Genomic DNA, 20,579 nt, shown 5'->3' with positions numbered 1-20,579 from the left:
TCATATAATGGTACTCAATATCAGTGTCTTCAATTGAGTTAAAGGAACACTTTGATGTAACTGTAACTACACTGTAACACAGCCTTGCTTTTTCTGCCTTATTTGCCTGAAATACACATTCACGCGAGGCATTATACACTCACATCATATAGTGATCTCTATAAATATAAATATCTCTGTCCTGCCTGCCAAGTGGGTGGTACACAGTGGCACAGAGGGACTCACAGTTCAGGCTGTTTTTATCCCAGCAAGACTGAATGACAGAATTGACCACTGGGAAAGGACAGGGAGGTTTTAGTGAAAGATGGTGGTACAGGGATGTTGTATAACGTCCTCTGGGACACACTGGGATCGTGCCTAAAATACCAACATGAGGAGTCCACTGAGGAGAACAAAGGCTATGATCTCTATACTATACTGTACTGTACATTCTGTTCTATTGACACACATGAATGATTGCTGTAACCTGGTCTCAGAGCATTTCATATGATTCTGTATGTAAATCTGAGAGACTCCATTTAGTAAGATATTCTACGTTTCGTATGGTATGTATTCATTTGTGGATGTCCATCACCCATTTCGTATGATATGTTACGAATTACAATTTGTATTATATGTTATGAATTTGCAAATCGTACAATATGTTACGAATTTGCAAAACTTACAATATGTTAGGAATTCTAGTTAGGTGGCTAACGTTAGCTAGCTGGCTAATATTACCTAGGCCACGTTAAGTAGTTGAAAAGTTTAATTAGGTTAAATGATATAGTTGTCCGGGAAGGATTCTAAAAGGGTTAAACCTAGATGTTTGCGTTGTACTCCCACTCATCCACTACAACCAACCACCTTAGCCTTAGTAACCATATATCTTATGTAAAAGGTTAAGGTCATACAAAACTAATAGGGTAATACCATGTTTAAAGTTGCAAAGTACTAAAAAGTAGTAAGTAAATGAAAGTTGCTAATTAGACCAGTTGTCTGATGAGGTTACTGCAGGAAAAGATTTCACAACACTTCCTGCTCACCTGGACCCAACACCTTAGCCAAGTAACCATCTGTCTTATATAACCATTTCAAACGTAACATGTCATACTAATCCAGAATTCATTTACGATGTTCACTGATCATCCTTTCTTTCACCTCATTTGGCCGCCTTTCCTTTCAGTTTCTGTCCTGTGACTGGAACTTTCAAAAACTTTCTTTCTTTTATCTTTCTCACCAACTTTAAACATCTGCTATCTGAGCAGCTAACTTTCTTTGCAGCTGTACTGTCTTTATTTACCTTCTTCCCCATACTGTTTTTATTTATTTCTTTTCTGTCTCTTTGCACACCAGTATCTCTACCTGCAATGACCCCCTGATAATTTATCACTCTAGTGTTAATCTCGTCAAACTCTTCCTCAACCTTTTGGCCAATGTCTTGGATCATATCACAGCCTCTTCCAATGAAACTGTTTATTGTTTACTCTCATGTGTAATCTGTGTTGCTGTCTGTTCACACTGCTATGCATCTTGCATCACTTATCTGAGAACTTGTTCTCAGCTGACACGCTGGTTAGTGAAATCTAAATAAAATGTCAAAAAATATCAGTCTATGAGACCAGGCTGGATTACTGAAAAAGACACCACAACTTCCTGAAATAAAACTGTCATGTCCACATTTGACCCTCCTTTATAGGCTCAGCACCTTCTTTCTTTCTTTCTTTCTTTCCCTTTCTTTCATTCAGACTATCCTTTCACCCCCCTGCACTGTGCTGTCAAACTGCTTTTAATTCCTGTATAGATCATATCACACAATCTTCCAAAGCATTTAGTTTTCCTGGATTTAGAATGAACTTAACAAGACATCTTGAATCAATGCTCCTCTGAGAGTTCCACACAGAAACACATTCATGTAACACATCCCATCGAATCATCTATACACACAGCCACAACACTGCTTCATAATCAGAATCATATGAGATGTATTGCGGCTCCTAAAAATAGAACATGACTCATTTTGTGTAACTTGAGGGTCTGTTTCATAACAGGGGACTTAGCCTCCCCTCCTTCTTAAATGGGCAATATGCTATTGCTACATACATTTTTTTAACAAATTAATTATATAAACCTGTTGATTGTTATAAATGCCTTATGAGCATATTTTAACTGCCATAACCCATCAGAACCATTAATATAAGCTTATTTTACTCCATTGTTTGTAAACAGTGCAATTGTAAACTAACACTGTATAGCCTCAAAACATGGTTAAAACTATCATTTGACATTATGGATGGTCAGTCCTTGCATCCATAGCTTTGTCTATGGATTTTAGAGTGAGTTACATTTCCCCAGCCCCATCCCTCAGCTGTTTACCAGAACAGCAGCAGTGTTGTTATAGTTTGAACTGCAGATTGCCCCTTTAACTCTATACTGTGTCTATCACTCTCCATCTACTACATCCAAAGCACATGCACTAACTCACAATGAACACTCAATGAACACACAGAACTTACTGTGTTAACATTTTGCTTTGAGGCAAAACCGTATGCGTTTCAGTATTAACCTTTGACACACACATCAGAAAAACATGAGAAAAACAGAGCATTGTGACGAGGAACACAAGACCTCAGAGCCCTTCCTTCCACATGCTTCTATTCCTGGATTCTAAAATACGTCACACAGTTGCCACAGCAACCACTGCTGGTTGCAGAGAGGAGGGATGTGATGAAATAATCATAAAATGGGCAGGTAACAAATGGAAAATCATGTTTTCACATCCAGATCAGATCAATAAACCAGAAAAATAATTTCAGCCTAAAGTTATTTTCTTCACAATATGTTGAAAAGCACAAATGTTAATGATGCATGTGCAGACAGAGTATGAAAGCCATGTCTAGCCGTTCTTATTTTAGGTTGAGCTCTGTAAGCAGTTCTCTAGCTCAGTGCCAGGTCGGCTCCAGGAAGGAGCCCAATCTGCATTATTTCCTGTAACTGGGAGGTAATGACCTTGTCACCTAATGCCATTATGTGACTCAATGTGTCACCAATCCATGTGTTGTTCAATGGGCACTCTTTGACCTACAATCCTGGCTAGCTGCAGAGCGGATGTGACAGCTGTCTAGTGTGCAATTGTAAGAGGCAGTGCTCATTGAAAGAAGTTCTTTTTCTTTGAACATAGCTCTGATAAACACTTGTATTGGTTTCAAAGAAAAAGCACAAATATAGCCTATTATGCAATACAATATGTTATTGCCTTCTTCCACTCTATTGAAATACAAATGAACAAGGAACTGAATGTATTTATATTTGTTGTGCAACTACTCTACTATGACATCTGTCATGAAGTCAAACGCATTGTTAAGTTGTCATGAAATAAGATATAAATCTTCAGAGCTTGTGACGGAGGGAGTTGTGTGTGTGTGTGTGTGGGGATCTTAGTTGTATTATTCTTACTGGTGGGTTGGTGTTGTTGAACAATCTATAGCACAGAGGGGTGGGGGGGTAGAGAGTGAGTGCATGACTAGGGGTTATGTAACCCATGCTGTGCCCTTACATAATACATTCAGAATCAGCCTCAAGGACAGATATAGATGGCCTAGTTTCCACCTTGTGCCTGCCAGCATACCAGTGGCACAGTGTCCTGAACACTAATTTCACTGCTGGCTGCAGAGGGAAAGGCTTGGGATTGTTCAGCATATCTATGGTTTTACACATTTTTTTTATGTCAGATACAGTGATATGTGTCTAAAGAAGACAAAAATGCATTTGCAGTATACATGTTAAGACAAATAAGGTCACAGATGTTTTGGTGTGAGGCTGATAGACATACTTTTTTGGTTTGCTAATCCCTCCTGTAGTTGACATCACTTAGACATGACACATGTAGGCCTAAAACACCGCAAGGCCCTGACCCATGTCAAACAGATTATTTTCCAAGTGTGCATGCAAGAGCCACCCTGTCATTATTCTATTTATACTTTCACAGCTCCAGACTCTTCCAGTATGCCATGCTCGAGACATTTTGGAATGTCCCTCTACTCGTGTCACCTCTGCTCTTCCACCAACATTGCTGAGCTAATGACCAGTTCCAATACTGATTCCACCACACTACCAAAGCTAAAACAAAACTCTCCTTTTTCCCACTGCTAACATGACCATATCAGCACAGCCTGGCTCAGTGTAACTCTGTGTACTGCGAAACCGTTAAATGACCTGTCAATCAATATCAGTTGGTCTACATTTGAAATAGTTGTTGCATCATCCTCAGATAACCGCCTCCCTCTCATTCGTTTTGAAGTTGAAACATGTTGTACTTTTAGGACATACTTAGGAGGAGGAGGGGGAGTTAAAATTAGAAGGAATGTTCAAATCCCAGAGAGCACTAATAGAGGTATGTAGAGAAGCACTTTGTTACAGCCTATTCAATAGACTGTACATAGTTTCCTGTTCCTTACTCTGTTGCTGGGCAGATTATCGAGATAATGGAATGAAGAAAAGAGAGAGATATAAAAGCATGTAATATGCATTTAGATAAGGTAGAGTGAAAATACATCGCAATTATTAATTACAAAAATGTAAATTAAAACAGAGACAAGGAAACTCATCTGAAACTTTGCTCCATCATTTTTATTTATAGGGCTTCACTTTAACCTACGTTTTCAGACAAACCCTTTCGAGATTCATTCATGTGTTCCAGCATTGACTTCATTCACATCCATGGTGTAGCTGTAACGGAAAACCAGTGACTTTCACGCTGAAACTACAGTATGTCAGCTGTGTCCACTGCAGCCAATACAGTATCTGCATGTCTAACATATCTTTCCCTGAAAACTAAACTGGGTATTCACAGCTTCAGTGATGGAAACTCCTTGTTGGACTAATGTTTTGCCCATGATGTGATGTTGAGGTTTTTCATGTCTGTTGAGTGTTCCAGAAAAGATTCAAAGGCTTTCTCCAAGAAATCTTTGGAAAAGTGGAAAGTCTTTCCACTAACTCCATAAATAGAGTAATGGCAGTACAGAGGAAGAACAGTGAAAAAGGCTTTGAACAGTTGGCTGTAAGAGCTTAACCCAAAGTTACTTCAGCCCCTGATCCTCTGAACAAACCCTGTGCCAGAGCCAGCCGCCAAGGCTAATAACACATTCAGATTGGTCAGTGATGTGAACTGTCATCTACTGTCATCAGAGTTATTGTGACACGGGGAAAATAGCTTGAGCTGGGCCTCACTACTTTGACAATTGATAAAGGATTTATTGTGGAAGTGTACAATAATGCATACTGGTGTTGAATAACCACAGAGAAAATATTCCCAGCTGGTGTTGTCTAACTAGCCTGGTATACACCAGACTGATTTACCACTGTAGCGAACCAGTCATGGGTCGCCATGTCATTTCAGCAAGCCATGACACCCACCATCTCAGATTGTTCTGAAATCATTTCTATAGTGAAGCAGATAAGATAAGCATTCTGTAAGCATTATTTTGATAAAATATAATTTGATCTCTGAGGAATTAAGCTGATTGATTGCACCCAAATTGGCAATTTTAATATATAGGATTCATATAATCAATAATTATAGTACCTAACAGCCAATTTGGACCAAACTTTTGACGAGTATATAGTGTCAGTTCTCTATGGTTGACAAGTAGTATGGAGCTGTGGCTCAGAGTTTTGTTTCTTCATCCTTTTTGTAATGTACTCTAGGTAAATTAGGTGTGTCCCCCTGTTTTCCCACCATCTAGTGGTCAGAACCAGGTAATATCAGGATATTAAATGGGGCATAAACCCAACAACTTCAAAGACAAATTTCTCTGAACATACTACACTGAACAAAAATATAAACGCAACATCTACAGTGTTGGTTTCATGAGCTGAAATAAAAGATCCCAGAAATGTCCATACGCACAAAAAGCTTATTTCTCTCAAATGTTGTGCACAAATTTGGTTACATCCCTGTTAGTGAGCATTTCTCCTTTGCCAAGATAATCCATCCACCTGACAGGTGTGGCATATCAAGCTGATTAAACAGTACGATCATTACACAGGTGCACCTTGTGCTGGGGACACTAAAAGGCCACTCTAAAATGTGCAGTTTTGTCTCACAACACATTTCCACAGATGTCTCAAGTTTTGAGGGAGTGTGCAATTGGGATGCTGGTTGCAGGATTGTCCACCAGAGCTGTTGCTAGATAATTTAATGTTCATATCTCTACCATAAGCCGGCTTCCAACGTCGTTTTAGAGTATTTGGCAGTACATTCAACCGGCCTCAAAACAGCAGACCACCTGTATGGTGTTATGTGGGTGAGCGGTTTGCTGATGTCAACATTGTGAACAGAGGGCCCCATAGTGGCGGTGGGGTTATGGTATGGGCAGGCATAAACGGACAACGAATACAATTGCATTTTATCAATGGCAATTTGAAGGCACAGAGATACCGTGACAGGATCCTAAGGCCCATTGTCGTGCCATTCATCCCCGCCATCACCTTATGTCTTCCATGGCCTGCATACTTACCAGACATGTCACCAATTGAGCATGTTTGGAATGCTCACGATTGACGAATACGACAGCTTGTTCCAGTTCCCGCCAATATCCAGCAACTTACACAACCATTGAAGAGGAGTGGGACAACATTCCACAGGCCACAATCAACAGCTTGATCAACTCTATGAGAAGGAGATATGTCGGCCCCTGTGTGAGGTAAATGGTGGGCACACCAGATACTGACTGGTTTTCTGATCCATGCCCCTACTTTTAACTCAGGTTAACTTTAACTCAGTAAAATCTTAGAAAGAAATAGAATCTTAGAAGTAAATATTTGTATTAATTGTTGACGTGGGATGTGGGAGGTCCATAGGATGTGGGGGGTTGTGGGATGTGGGGGGTCTTTGGGATGTGGGGGTCCGTGAGATGTGGGGGACCGTGGGATGTGGGGTCCTTGGGATGTGGGGGCCGTGGGATGTGGGGGACCGTGGATGTGGGGGTCCTTGGGATGTGGGGGTTCATGGCATGTGGGGGCCGTGGGATGTGGGGGTCCGTGGGATGTGGGGGTTCATGGCATGTGGGGGGCCGTGGGATGTGGGGGGAACGTGGGTGCTTTTTTTTTGACAATTTCTTTAATTACTCAGGTCTAACTCATTGTTGGAATCGGATGTTAGGTCCTATATTTATTAAATAATATGAATCCTATAATTGAAATGGGCAAATTTGGGTGCAATTAATTAGGTAAATCTTTTAGAGATTAAATTATATTTCAACAAAATAATGTTGCAGAAATGATGCAACATTATCTGTTTCTAACAACAGAAACAATTTCAGAACTATCTGAGATGGTGGGTGTTGAAATCCTCTTTCTTGGGCTTTTGAGGTGGAACGACCCTCATGCAAGCTTGTGGGATCAGGCTAGAGTCCAACTATTCATCATCCAATTGTGACAACCTTGTCTTTGTTGTTGACCCTTGGAATGTTGTGTTATTGAATTAGACAATTGTATTAGACAACCTCTTCCAATGTTGGTTTATTCATTTCAATTAATTTATTCAGATGGCAGAACAGGCAAGTCAGAATCTCCTGTAAACAGATGTTATATATACCTTATCGTGGTGTGTAGAACCAAAACGGTCTGCCCTCCTGGAAGTAACGTCAAATATTTGTGCTTCCATGAATTTACATTTCAAGTTTTACAGAATATTTTCTTCTTTGAGATGCAAATGCACTAAAACTGTTTCCTAAACATAAACCATGGACTCATTCATTACCTACGCAAAAAAGTGATTTATTCCCTCAACAACCATTCTTCTTTTCATCCACCTCAAAGGATCTCGTAGATGTCAGTTACATTATATTGAAAGAAGAAAACAGGCTTTTAGTGGTCATGAAGTATTCATCGGTGTATATCTGTTCCGTGGAAGAAAACTTGTACACATCTATCTGGCAGACAGGCAGAGCTACCTGTGAGCTTCCTGGTGGCCTCTGTATGATGGGGTGAGGTGAGTGAGTCATCCTATAGGCTTGTCTCTGCTGGCAATTTGTTGGGCCCCATCTCATCTCAGGGTATTTGAAGGAGTGGTGATGTCAGAGCTGTCACATCTACACTCTGCCTGAGCCCACAGACTGCTCCTCATATTGACGAACACTGGGAGATTGAAACTGGAATGAATGGACTGTACTGTCTTTCTCTTTCACTCCTGCATCTTACCCTCCTCTCACCCTCTCCCTTCCCCACTCCCTGTTTTCTCTGCTGTTTTCTGGCTGGAGGCATGCATATTCATTTTCCCGGAAGAAATTACGAAAGTCAGCCAATGGGTTTCCAAGAAATGCTGGAACACTGTCAGGCTTGGCATCGCTCCAATGGCTTTCGTTAGACTCAACTGTATCAATTGCACAATAAACACTATACTGCAGGCTTTGTATACAAGCCTATGAGTCAGAGAGGGACTCATATTTCAATGCTATTTCAGAAATAGATAAACAAATCAGTGAGCAGGTTTTTTTTGAGCTGGTCTTTTTTCTTGGCGTTAACTGGTGCACATCACAGGTAGCAGTGTTCTATCACTAAGTAGGATATTAGTGACTCATAGCTGGATGAGTCACATAAGTTATCTTCAGTCGTCAGCAACACCCTATTCATATTACCCTTGTAGTGACTTTGTGGAACTACTGTACTGTATAGGAAATGCTTTCTCCTATTTGTAAGGGTGATATCACCATCTTCTGGTAAAAGATGGTATCACATGTCTGAATCCACCCACAGAGCCTCCTTGCTGTGCTAATTCATTAGGCCTACTTATTACGGTTAATTGGATCAACTATTTTTTACTTTTTGAAGAGGAATTGACCACTCATTTTCAGGTTAGTAAATGAATGATATTGTATGTTTTGATTATGAGAGTATGAAAACCACAGTGCCTTAACAAATCACATAGTAAGTTATATGGACAACGCACACATACAAAGTGAATCGATTGAGTGCTCTACGATAATGATGGCTGGTCATGGTTGATCGACGATTCACGCTCAGATGATTCGTTGAGAGCCCCGAGACAAAAGTACAAAGGTTTTTATAGCCAAGATACACCCCTTTCAACCTACATGACGAACAACAGATCTATAGAATGGGTCACACGGTTAAGATCTGTATGAAAGATACCTATAATACGTAGCAGACAGTATCTGCTGTGTCAACAGTTTTCATTGAATAGAGACCAGTGTCTGTCCCTCCGAGTTCAAACTGGAACCATCTCTCCCTGGTACGGTAAAGAACAGAAACATTAACTCAGGCTCTGGAATGCTCTTTAGGTTTTATCACCCAAAAGACATTGTAAATCTCCTGTCAGTGTTATCTCTCAGAGGTCCATCCTCAGAAGAACACACACACAATAGTTAAGAATATTCTATTCTGTTGCATTTAAACAACCATTTGATGCAATAACAGTATTATAACATAGTCTTGCAATTTTCCACCATAATATCTTTAAGCGTGGTCAAGTTAATAATTATACTGTGGATGAAGCATTAAACCCCCCAGACACATCAAAGATGCAGTCGTCCTTCTGAACTGAGCTGCAGGAAAGGAAGGAAACTGCTTAGGGATGTCACCATGAGGCCATTGGGCAACACAGTTCAATGGCTGTAACGCTGAAAACTGAGGAGGGATCAGCAACATAGTAGTGACTCCACAATAATGACTTACATCACAGAGTGATAAGAAGAATACAAATATAAATGTGTTTTTGTTTTTAACATGCACGTGTATGCAACAAGGCAGTAAAGTAACACTGAAAAGAAAAAAACATGGCAAAGGAATACTCTTTTTGGCCTAAATGCAAAGCCTTGTGTTTAGGGCAAATCCAACACAACACATCACTGAATAACTGCCTTCTTATTTTCAAGCATGGTGGTGGCTGCATCATGGTATGAGGGTAGCCTAGTGGGTAGCCTAGTGTTGGGCCAGTAACCGAAAGGTTGCTGGATTGAATCCCTGAGCTGACAAGGTAAACATCTGTTGTTCTGCCCCTAAACAAAGCAGTTAACCCCTGTTCCCCTTTAGGCTGTCATTGTAAATAAGAATTTGTTCTTAACTGACTTGCCTAGTTAAATACAAAAATAAAAAATGCTTTACAAAGACTGGGGTGTTTTTCAGGATGAAAAGAAATTGGATGGAGTTAATCACAGCCAAAATCCCAGAGGTTGGCACTCCTGCCCGTTCGGGCGGTGCTCGGCGGTCGTCGTCACCGTCCTACTAGCCACTACCGATCCCTTTTCGGTTATCTGTTGGTTTTGTCTGATTGTTTTCACCTGTGTGTTAGTTAATTAGTATCTGTATATAATGTAGGTTGTCCCGCCCTTGTTTTGTGCGGGATTGTTTGTTTTTGTCATTTCGTTTCGGCTGTCGGTGTTTTTGTGTTTTTTTATTCTCCGGTTTGTCTGTTATCCTGTTTTGGATATTTTCACCCTGTTTGTATTTTGGGTTGTCCGTGTTTATTTTTGTTCACCGGAGAATAAACTACTATTCACTATTTGCTCTCTGCGCCTGATTCCACCCACCTTGACTAGACGTGACAAATAATTTACAACATAAAGCCAAATCTACACTGGAGTTGCTTACCAAGAAAACAGTCAATGTTCCTGAGAGGCCAAGTTACAATTTTGACTTAAATCTGCTTGTCAAGGTTGTGCGCTACTGGTGTAGAAGTCAGGTGCAGGAGAGCAGAGAGTTGTGATCAGGCGCAGAAGCAAACAACAGCTGGACGCAACTGCTCAAACAAACCTCCAGCCAAAAGTGAAAGTGTAAAGCATGACAAAGTCACAATGAAGGCAAAGAGTTTAACAATGAATATACTACGGGTGAAATCCGGTACCCGGGAAACACCAGCCTGGCGCATCACACAAAAACACGTAACAAATAACAATTCCACACAAAAACATGGGGGGACAGAGGGAATATATACTGTATGTAGTGTGATTAGGGAATGTAAACCAGGTGTGCGGGGAAACAAGACAAAACAAATGGAACAACGAACAGTGGAGTGGCGATGGCTAGAAGACCAGTGATACCGATCGCCGAACACCGCCCGAACAAGGAGAGGAGCCGGAGAGGAGCCGAGGAGTCGTGACTGCTTGAAAATCTAAGACTTGAAAATGGCTGTCTAGCCATGATTCCCTACACCTTGACAGAGCTTGAATACTTTTTAAAAGAATAATGGGCCAATATTGCACAATACAGGTGTGCAAAGTTTTTATGAGACTTACCCAAGAAGACTTACATCTGTAATCACTGCCAAAGGTGTTTCTAACATGTATTGAATCAGAGGGTTGAATACTTACCTAATCAAGGTATATTAGTGTTATATTTAGTAGTTAGTATTTCTGACATTTTCTTCCACTTTGACATAACAGAGTATTTTGTGTAGATTGTTGACAAAAAAAAAAACACAATAAATCCATTTAAATCCCACTTTGTAACACGATAAAATGTGAAGATATCCAAGGAGGGTGTAGACTTACAAAAAAAAAAGTTTTATAAAAAGGTATGCAAAATATTTTCCAGCAGTCTCAATGCCATCACCTCAGTACCCAGAATTAGATGAATGCTAATTTCATTACAGCTCAGTGTATGAGAAAACAGGACATTCTTCCAGTTTGTCACTAGTTACCACAGCTACAAAGTCACAATTATGGCTAAACCACACCTATTTCTATAATTTATCTTCTTAAAATCATTTTTTTTAACCTAACCTTATCCCTAACCACATTGCTAACCTTATGCCTAACCTTAAATTAAGACCAAAAAACTAATTTTTACTTTGTGGCTGTGCTAACTAGTGACAACCATTCTTCTATGACATTATGCTGATGTCACAATGCAACCGCACTGTGCTGCCCCACTTTCAGACATTCTCACAGCTTCAGCTAGTGTCATCATACATCCCTGTGGCACTGTGTGCCGAGACAATCTTGTCCATCAAAGCTCTGTCTCTGTACCTTGTGAAGAGAAGAGAGGAAGCAGGGGGCTGGCGAACACTACGCAGAACCCCCTGTCACCACCAGGAAGAAGGAACCATGACCGCCCTCCGGGACAGCATGTTTTTAGGAGGAGGGAACACACGGAGGAAAGAACTCACCAACATCACCATGGCAGCCTTCATGCTCCCCGTGCAGCACCTCAATGAGATCACCCCTCTGATTCTGCTGGAGTTCCACCCTGAGGTGGAGGCTGACACTGTGGACTGGCTCCTGGGGAAGATCCTTACACCTGAGCCCCTGGGGGGACTAGACCTTTTGGCCAGAGTGATCAGCCAGACCAGGGCCGGGGGTGCCATCATGGTGGTGGGGGCCACGCCAGAGCGGCTGCTCCTGGAGGCTGACGAGGATCTTCTGTTCAGACACAAGCCCTGCTGCCCTATAGGAGGTCAGGCACGGGAGGTGGGGGACCTGGGGGGGATGCGCCCCACGGAGGGGGTGTATGGGATGCTGTCATCGGCTGAGTGTGTGACCCTGGTGCAGAGGATCCTAGACAGGCTGAGAGTGGGGGAGGGAGAGGAAATTCAGGTGCTCCAGCGGATTCCCCTCCTTCCAGGAGAACCAGTGATGGCCAGTCTGTCCCGCTTAAGAGTCCTAACTAGCATCTACCCCCTACATGAAGCCCCATTGCTTCAGAGCCTCCAGGGGAGGTGGTGGGCTGGCTGGTGTGGCCTCAAACCCTTCAGCCAGAGAGAGCATTGGCAGCTGCTGGAAGATATCAGGGCTTATTTTGGGGAGGTGGTGGCCCTCTACTTTGGGTTTGAGGGTTCGCTCATCAGTGCTCTCCTCCTGAAATCCACCTTGCCCATGTTTCTCTCCTTCTACCCCCTCAGGCTGGGGAACAACCTGGTCTTTTTCACCCTCTCTAGTGTGGTGTGGTCAGAGCTGTTCCTGCAGTGCTGGGGGGAGAATAGCAAAGCCCTGCAGAGGGACTGGGGGACTGTGGTCACTCATCTGTCACACAGTCACTCATCAATAGCAGCAGCGGTGCCCAGGGTGGCACAGGGCACAGCACCACCACAGCCCCAGATTGATGCCCACCCTTTTGGAAAGATGAGCTTGAGGAGACTGCAACACTCCGTTGCCTTCCTAACCTGCACCCTCTGCCTCTCCTCCATTCTTATCCTGATGTATTTACACCTAGATGGACTAGTGGGGGACTTCCTCCTGAGAGAAGAGCTCAGTTTCCTCTTTCACAACATCCTTGTCTACCTCCCCAAAATCGCCCTCACGGTTGCCATGGCAGGGATGGACTGTGTTGCATTCCAACTGTCCCAAGGCCTCAGCCCTGATCCCGAGCCGCCAGGGCAACAGTCACCAAGGCAACAGCCCCTGCTCCCTGAGGTTATCCTCTCCTGCCTCTTCAACCACTTTTCCGTCCACTTCTACAGGGCTCTGATCTTGAAGGACCTCGCCATGGTGCGCTTCCACCTGTCTGTGCAGCTGGCCACCCATCTGGGCATCAAGCTACTGTCCGCCACACTATTTCCCCGCCTCAGAAGGATGAGGACGCCCCCTGGCCGCACCCACCAGGAATGTCAGTCTCCCGTCCTTAGACAGATCATAGAGCAGAGCAACAGACCACCGTGTGACACCCAGACCTGGAGCTACCTGGAGCTCCTCATCTCCTACTGCCACGTCATGTTCTTCTCAGGCATCTACCCCCAGTGTGCCCTCTGGTGCCTGTTGACCATCATAGCTAAATCCTGCATGGACTTGTGGCACCTGTGTTCAGGCGCACGCCGCCCCTTCCCCAGAACATCCCCCGGGGGTAACGTTTTGTGGCAGCGGGTCTTCTGTGGCTTTGAGGCCCTGGCTGTCCTGCTCAACTCCCTCCTGCTGTGGTCCTCTCTGGAGTTCAGGTTTCTCTTCCTGAGCTATACTGGGTGGGAAATGTTCAGGGCCTTCCTCCTGCTGCAGCTGTCGCTGCTGAGCCTGAGAGGGGCGGTCACCTTCCTGCTCCTCTACCTGGCCTGGTTTGTTGGCAGAAAGGCAGAGCAGCCTGAGACTCGCCAACCCCACCTCCACAGGCTCCATCGCCACCAGCACCATCAACAGCAGCACTCTCACATACTGTAGAGATGCAGCAGCCACTCAGCTTCAGGCTTTGTGGGAGGATCATTGTGTCCTGCAAATAAAGTGAGGAGTGAGGAGTGACATACTGTAGGTGTGCTGTTTGTGTGTGTGTGTAGGGGTATCATTTTTCTTTTACAGAGTCTATCAACTTTGGCATTAGAGTACAGAAATCTTTCTCAAACAAATCAAGCTCACACATCTATATCTGGGATCTTTAGAGGGTCATTTTTAACCGTTGTCCCATCTACTGTAGGCTATGCCCAGGCTTTGGCCTACGTTGAATGGTGATAACAGTCAGACAATTAACACTGTGACTGGAGTCCTTCCGCCCTGGCAGTGGGACTGACAGATGGTGCTAAGCAAGGCTAAACTCAGTGGTCATGTCTGTGACCTCACAGATGAGACACTCTCCACTGAGTCTGATCACAGACCGGAGAAAGTCCTTGTAGGAGAAAGTCCCAGTAGGAGAAAGTCCTTGTAGGAGAAAGTCCTTATAGGAGAAAGTCCCAGTAGGAGAAAGTCCTTGTAGGAGAAAGTCCCAGTAGGAGAAAGTCCCTGTAGGAGAAAGTCCTTGTATGAGAAAGTCCCAGTAAGAGAAAGTCCTGTTTTAATGATCAGCTTTTTGAGACTGATATATGTTTGGTAAACACATGACCGAGCTACAGTATGTATCAAATGTGTCTGTCGAATAAAGATACTGCACATCACTAGATTACTGTGGCATTTTACAGTGTTTATGGACTTACACCCAGGCCTTCCAGTGCCATAAGAGGGTGCTGCTAGCCTTTGATCCTTCAAACATTGCTATTGCTTTCTAAATTGAAACTCAGACATAGCAGGTGTGTTTTTCTTCTACATTTTCAAGATATAACTTAAAAATAATATAAATGTGAAAGTTATTGTAGTTCTAGACTTTGGCCTAAATGAATCTGCTGATGATAAGACTCATAGTATTGAACAATATAGACTGTTCTGTTTTGTCATTCTATGTTACCTGCCAACAGGAAAGTAGTGAACCCTCGACTCAAACATTTCTGGTGTTAAAACAGAACCCTGTTTCCACTATTCCTCTGAGTCACATCATGACAGTGTTTTATATGTTGATGGACTGAACGTTGGTTATTCCATGTCATTAAGTCATAGTCCATTCAATCATTGAGAGGCCAGAACGCTGTCTGTCTCACCTCTAACTTGTGACTTATGGCAGATAGAGAGACCCACAGTGAAACCTTAGCTGTAGCCACAGAGGCCCGAGCTCATGTTGAAGTAGACTGGGTGGGTTATGGTCAGCTAACTATGCTTGCTGAGTCAAACATGGTTGCACCCAGGATAATAGTCCTATTGGTGTCAAAATGCATCTGGGTCCAAGCATATAACAAAAAAAATGTAAATGCCAATTGCTTTAGGTTCTTGTTTGTTCACTGTCAGTCGTGACTATAACATGAAGGACAGGAACCTTCCTGTAGCAAGATAAATTAGACAGAGTTGATTTGAAAAGGATATTTAATGTATGCACTTAATTTCTCCTCACTGGATTGTATTAACAAACTGTACAATACAATAAGCAGAGCCTGATGGGACAAAATGGAGATATGATTGCGGCATTTGTGCGTTTACTGAAACATTTATAGTAGTTTTGATTACCTTCACATTTACGCAATTCTTGATAATGACATTTCTCTGTATTGTGAATGACATTTGTCATTTTGATCGAACACTGAACAGGAGTTAAACCTTTACAAGCAGAGCAGTTAAATGAGAGAGGACGTCTTTTGTACATTGTGAATATTTGTCATGAAATTGTAATGTTATATACAAAACAGATGCGAGTCTTACAAAGCATGGAATGTTCAAGCTAACACTAATTCAAGTTTCTGCCGTCGTAGTGAATTATGCAGTTCTACCATCTTAGTTCCTTAGTGATACATTTGAAATGTTAATGTTATAGAAGTCCTGGTATTGGTGACCTCCAGTATCAGTCCTGTTCCCGTGGCAGTGGCCCGTTCACCATACCTGCCTCCCAACGCTGCCACAGAGGAGTTTTCTGGCCGCCTGCCTTGTAAACCTTGGGCTCCTGGAGAGATAATGCAGGACACAGGAAATGGATTTAGCTAGTCTGACAAGCAGTTTAGGTTTTCTTACATTTCAGTCAATCTCCATTTAGCCACACACAGAACTTGAATATAACCACATCCCTTGTCAGATGTCAAATATTATAGCGCAGTTATTTCTGAAAATAAATGTTGAGGTCAGCTTTGCCAGCAAAATACACCGATTCTAAACAGAACCCCTACTGTTACATTGCTAGCAGAAACATACATACAGTATAATTGCAATCGAAGCTTGTGAGTGAATGACATGTTGTGTTCCTGTCACAGGGAGGATACTTCTAGGAAAGCAGAGCTGTACCTGTGTTTGTCCAGGGTTCATCCTAGCACTCTTAGGATTGGGAGGAGGCCAGGTCCGATCCAACTTCCCCTTGGATTGTCGGCCATCAACTGCAGAGAGGCAGGATAAGGAATAATGAGATGGGATAAGGAAAGGATTTACAGACTGATCTAGCAGGCTCCAAAACACTGCTAAGTAAAAATACAAACTCCTTCTAGACTCCGTACCATTTGAAGATGTATCCATTGCAGTTACTATAATTCATATTGTAATTCCTCCGATGGCTATTTTTGGAACTAGTTCATTTGATTTGAATCATGCTCGAAGTCAAGGAAATGATCTTCTCCCGTCTGTCCCCCCAGACCCCTAATATCAATGGTCACAGGTCACAGCCAGAGACTGGGATAGATATATATTCCATATCCCCATGACCACAAGTTTATCAATCTAGAATAAAGTCCACACACTCAACTATGATTCTAAATTACATGACAGGAATATAAAATTTCAGTCTCTCGTGAAAACTGATAGAGACATACTGTTACAGCTGTAATCACGTGGCGCTAACCCATTAACTTGCTGTCCCCCAAGACATATCTGTCATCTCAAACATGCAGATGCCCAGAACACACAAAAAAATACAGTTGATCTGATCTTTCTGGCCATTGTACTGCCGTGGTAACTGTGGTTACATCCTACAAAGTCCCCTGTGGCACTGTGACTGATTCAGAACCCCTAAGACATGTTCAGCCAGAACACCCTTGGGGCCTTTGTATCTTGCCATCCTAAAAGTCCCTGTGGCATGTGCTGGATTCAGATAAGTGTTCAGCCATAGGGATGACACTAAGTTGACGACAATACTGTGCCCATAATAACATTATCTGATGCTAATGCAAATAGGCAGACATTAAAGTGCTTGGGCTGAGATGAATGTGTGCTGTGGAATGAATGAGGCTATAACTGGCTTATCCACTTTCCCTCAGCTAGGTGTGTTTATCATATGTTGACGCAACACTATTTCATGATGGCACAAACAAATACTTTTTGCAAAAATTCTACTATGCTCCCCCTCACTTTGCCCCAATTCAAACACAAAGCAATTCTACATGTAATACAGGACATGTCCACTGACCTGATGCTGTGAAAGAGGAGGTGGATGAGGGAATGCGTGTGGTAGGTGAGTCTGGGCTGGGGTCCTCTGTGCCGTCTGGCCTGCCCCCACCGACTCCTGCCTCTCCGTACAGACTACACCTCTGCCTGCGCAGCTCCTCCTCCCTCTCCCTGGCTTCCCGGATGTCCCTCTCCACCTCTGGTTTCATGGCCAGTGAGGGACGCAGCTTAAAGAAGGGGTTCTCCCTGAGGATGTCGTCCTCATCCCCTGGCTGTTCTACCCTCACCTCATCCGTGTGCTCCTCCTCTGTAGAGACAGTACCCCCTATACTTAGGCAGTCTAGGCTTCTGTAGAGGCGCTGAGCTCCTCTGTCTCGGTTTGGATAGTGGGCTATGATTGTGTCGTCACTTTCCAGAATAACCACCTTCCTCGCTGCTCCTTTGGTGGCGGGTTGGTTCTCTGCACTTGGGTTTTGGCCTGAGCTCGCCTCCTTTTGGGCCTTTAAGTCAAACAGCTGGTGGGAGTGGGCTCTTGAGAGAGGGCAGCCTTTAACAGAGACAAGCTCCATGCTACGCGTCCTCTCCAGCACAGAGGGGTAGACATGACCTCTCATCCCCAGGCCTGCTGTGGTGAGGGGTCTCCTGTGCCTGGTGGGTCCTTCTGCATTGCCTTGTTGGAAGGCTTCAAACAGCAGCTTCCTCTCGCTCATCTGGCGTACTGTTCCCTTGCTGTAGACTCCAGGGATCTTCCCCATGTTCACCAGGACAAGCTCCCTATGGATCTCCTGGCTGATCTCCTTCTGCATCTTCTTCTCTGAGAACTGCCAGTCAGCGCCCTGCCCCGGCCCAGCCTTAGAGGACAGTGTCTTAGCCAGCAGCGGAGTCTTCATCAGGGGGATGTCTACCACCTCCTGACCTTCCTGGGTGTTTGACATGCACCTGGACCGACGCAGGCTCTGCTCCCTTTCAGCAGATCGCCGGATCTCCCTCTCGATGGGAGTCTCCTTCTGGGGTGGGGGAGCCTTGTTGTCCATGATGGGGGCTGTGGTCGTGTGGATCTCGTGTGTGCTGACAGGGGAGAAGTCAGTGGACACCCCGCTGTCACTCTGGTCATCGTCACTGCATTCCATCTCAATCCTGACCATAGGTTGGACACTGAGCTGGGCAGAAGGACAAGACTGGACCTCCTCCGCTTTCTCTCCTGCCACTGTTTCAATATGTTCTTTCTCTGGAATCTCTGTGTCTTCCTCACTTACCGCTGCCCTCTCTTCCACCTCGACAGTCTGTACTCTCTCTCCCTGCTCTCTCTCTTCCACCTCGACAGTCTGTACTCTCTCCCTGCTCTCTCTCTTCCACCTCGACAGTCTGTACTCTCTCTACCTGCTCTCTCTCTTCCACCTCGACAGTCTGTACTCTCTCTCCCTGCTCTCTCTCTTCCACCTCGACAGTCTGTACTCTCTCCCTGCTCTCTCTCTTCCACCTCGACAGTCTGTACTCTCTCTCCCTGCTCTCTCTCTTCCACCTCGACAGTCTGTACTCTCTCTCCCTGCTCTCTCTCTTCCACCTCGACAGTCTGTACTCTCTCTCCCTGCTCTCTCTCTTCACCGCTTCCCTCACTCCCTCCTTCCTCTTCTTCTTCCTCTTCCTTCCTACACTCGATTTGCTCTACCTCCTGGTAGCCTGTATCCTGATTGGTTGTCTTCATGGCTACCTGGTGTGCGGGCGGAGGCTCCTGTGGCACCTGTTGTCCGTCCTGTCTCTGTTGCACCAGATGCAGGCGATGCAGCAGCTGCTCCCCCTGCTGGATGTCTTCAGCTACTGTCAGGCTGCTAACCTCCTGCTGCTCCTGCTGCTCAGAGGCAGGTGACTGAGGCGAGGGCACTAATACTTGTTCTCTGGATAAGCCTCTTGAAATAGATAGGTGAGGCTGGAGGCACTGGACGTCACTGCTAGCACTGTCTCTCCTGACCCACTCGTCTTTGGTCATGTCGTAGTCTAGTGATCTACCATCGACCATGTCCTCAACATCATTGTTACTCTCGTCTGTATGTTCTGGCTCTATGATGGTACCTTCATGGGTTGGATGACTATTGTTGTCAAGGCTGTGCTCTGGCTCAGACTCCCTTGTCTGTGATGATGGGACAGAATCTGTCTCTTTCAGAATGCTGGTTTCCATGTTCGGATGTGGCTGCTCAGGGCTACTGGCACCCACTGCTTTATATCCGTCTGTTGGTGGTGGCGTGACAGAGCCAGGTCTTTCTGTCAGCACTGTGATATTCTCAGATCCTCCCTTCTTCAGTTCAGTCTGCTGCTCCTCTTCCACTGTTACTGTAGCCTTGTCCATGACTGGAGTGCTGCTAGGCTGCTCAGACTGAACTCCATCTAAGCTCCTGGGATTTTCTTTAGCCTCTGTGACGCTTATGGCCCCAACATTGGGCTCCATAGTGCTGCCCTCTTCTGGACAAGAAGGGTCTTTGCATGGTCGGGGAAGGATGAAGACGTACTCATCCTCCTCCATCCTATCGGGGTGGCCTGCGCTGACCAAAGGGGGAGGTGGTATGACAGCCTGCCAGGCCTCACAGGGCTTTTCCCCAGAAGTCAGGGAGGAGTTGTCTTTGGCCATATCTGTGTCCTCTGTCGGTTTACAGCCAACCTCCATCCAGAGACCACAATCCTCCTGGGAGACTGGACCCTTAGGAGATTGGGGGCTGACCATGGGCTCTGTTTCCATAGTGATGGGGAATAATTCCGTAATTTGAACTTCACACCTTTAAATATTTTATTTGTTCTCCTTTCACTGCCTTTGGTTTCAGTCTCACAATCTGAAAAATAATGTTCATGACTTTGCGATTAGAGGCATGTTATTTGAGCCCCTTCAAAAACATGAACCACTAGGCTTAGGTGGTCTACCATTCAGTAAACCAAATAATTATGAAATGTCTTTAAAGTGTGTACTAAAAATGGCAATTTTTATAACAATGTCATATATGTCAGGTAATA

General features: G+C 44.2%; 2 protein-coding genes across 7 annotated transcripts; one reads left to right on the top strand and one right to left on the bottom strand.

Annotated features, from left to right (window-relative positions):
- Nucleotides 1–11,831: 11,831 nt before the first annotated feature.
- On the top strand, nt 11,832–14,084 carry LOC118384184 (anoctamin-10-like). Its single transcript, XM_035770511.1, has one exon. The coding sequence runs from the start codon at nt 11,832–11,834 to the stop codon at nt 14,082–14,084; it is 2,253 nt and encodes a 750-aa protein (XP_035626404.1).
- A 1,482-nt stretch (nt 14,085–15,566) lies between these two features.
- Nucleotides 15,567–20,579, bottom strand: LOC118384626 (cyclic nucleotide-gated cation channel beta-1-like). 6 transcript variants are annotated; one of them, XM_052491237.1, is made up of 5 exons: nt 19,102–20,579; nt 18,936–19,019; nt 17,602–18,895; nt 16,491–16,579; nt 15,567–16,155 (listed from the first exon to the last, which is right to left on the bottom strand). In XM_052491237.1, exons 1-5 carry the CDS (start codon nt 20,308–20,310, stop codon nt 16,057–16,059), a joined length of 2,775 nt encoding a protein of 924 aa, XP_052347197.1. In that variant the 5' UTR covers nt 20,311–20,579; the 3' UTR covers nt 15,567–16,056. The 6 variants fall into 6 exon arrangements, with proteins under 6 accessions (XP_052347197.1, XP_052347196.1, XP_052347195.1 ...); XM_052491236.1 differs by having other exon boundaries at nt 18,978–19,019; nt 19,060–20,575; XM_052491235.1 differs by having other exon boundaries at nt 19,060–20,550.

The sequence above is a fragment of the Oncorhynchus keta genome, chromosome 32 (assembly GCF_023373465.1).
Source record: "Oncorhynchus keta strain PuntledgeMale-10-30-2019 chromosome 32, Oket_V2, whole genome shotgun sequence".
Classification (NCBI taxonomy): domain Eukaryota; kingdom Metazoa; phylum Chordata; class Actinopteri; order Salmoniformes; family Salmonidae; genus Oncorhynchus; species Oncorhynchus keta.
This window is presented reverse-complemented; position numbering and strand designations above follow the sequence as displayed.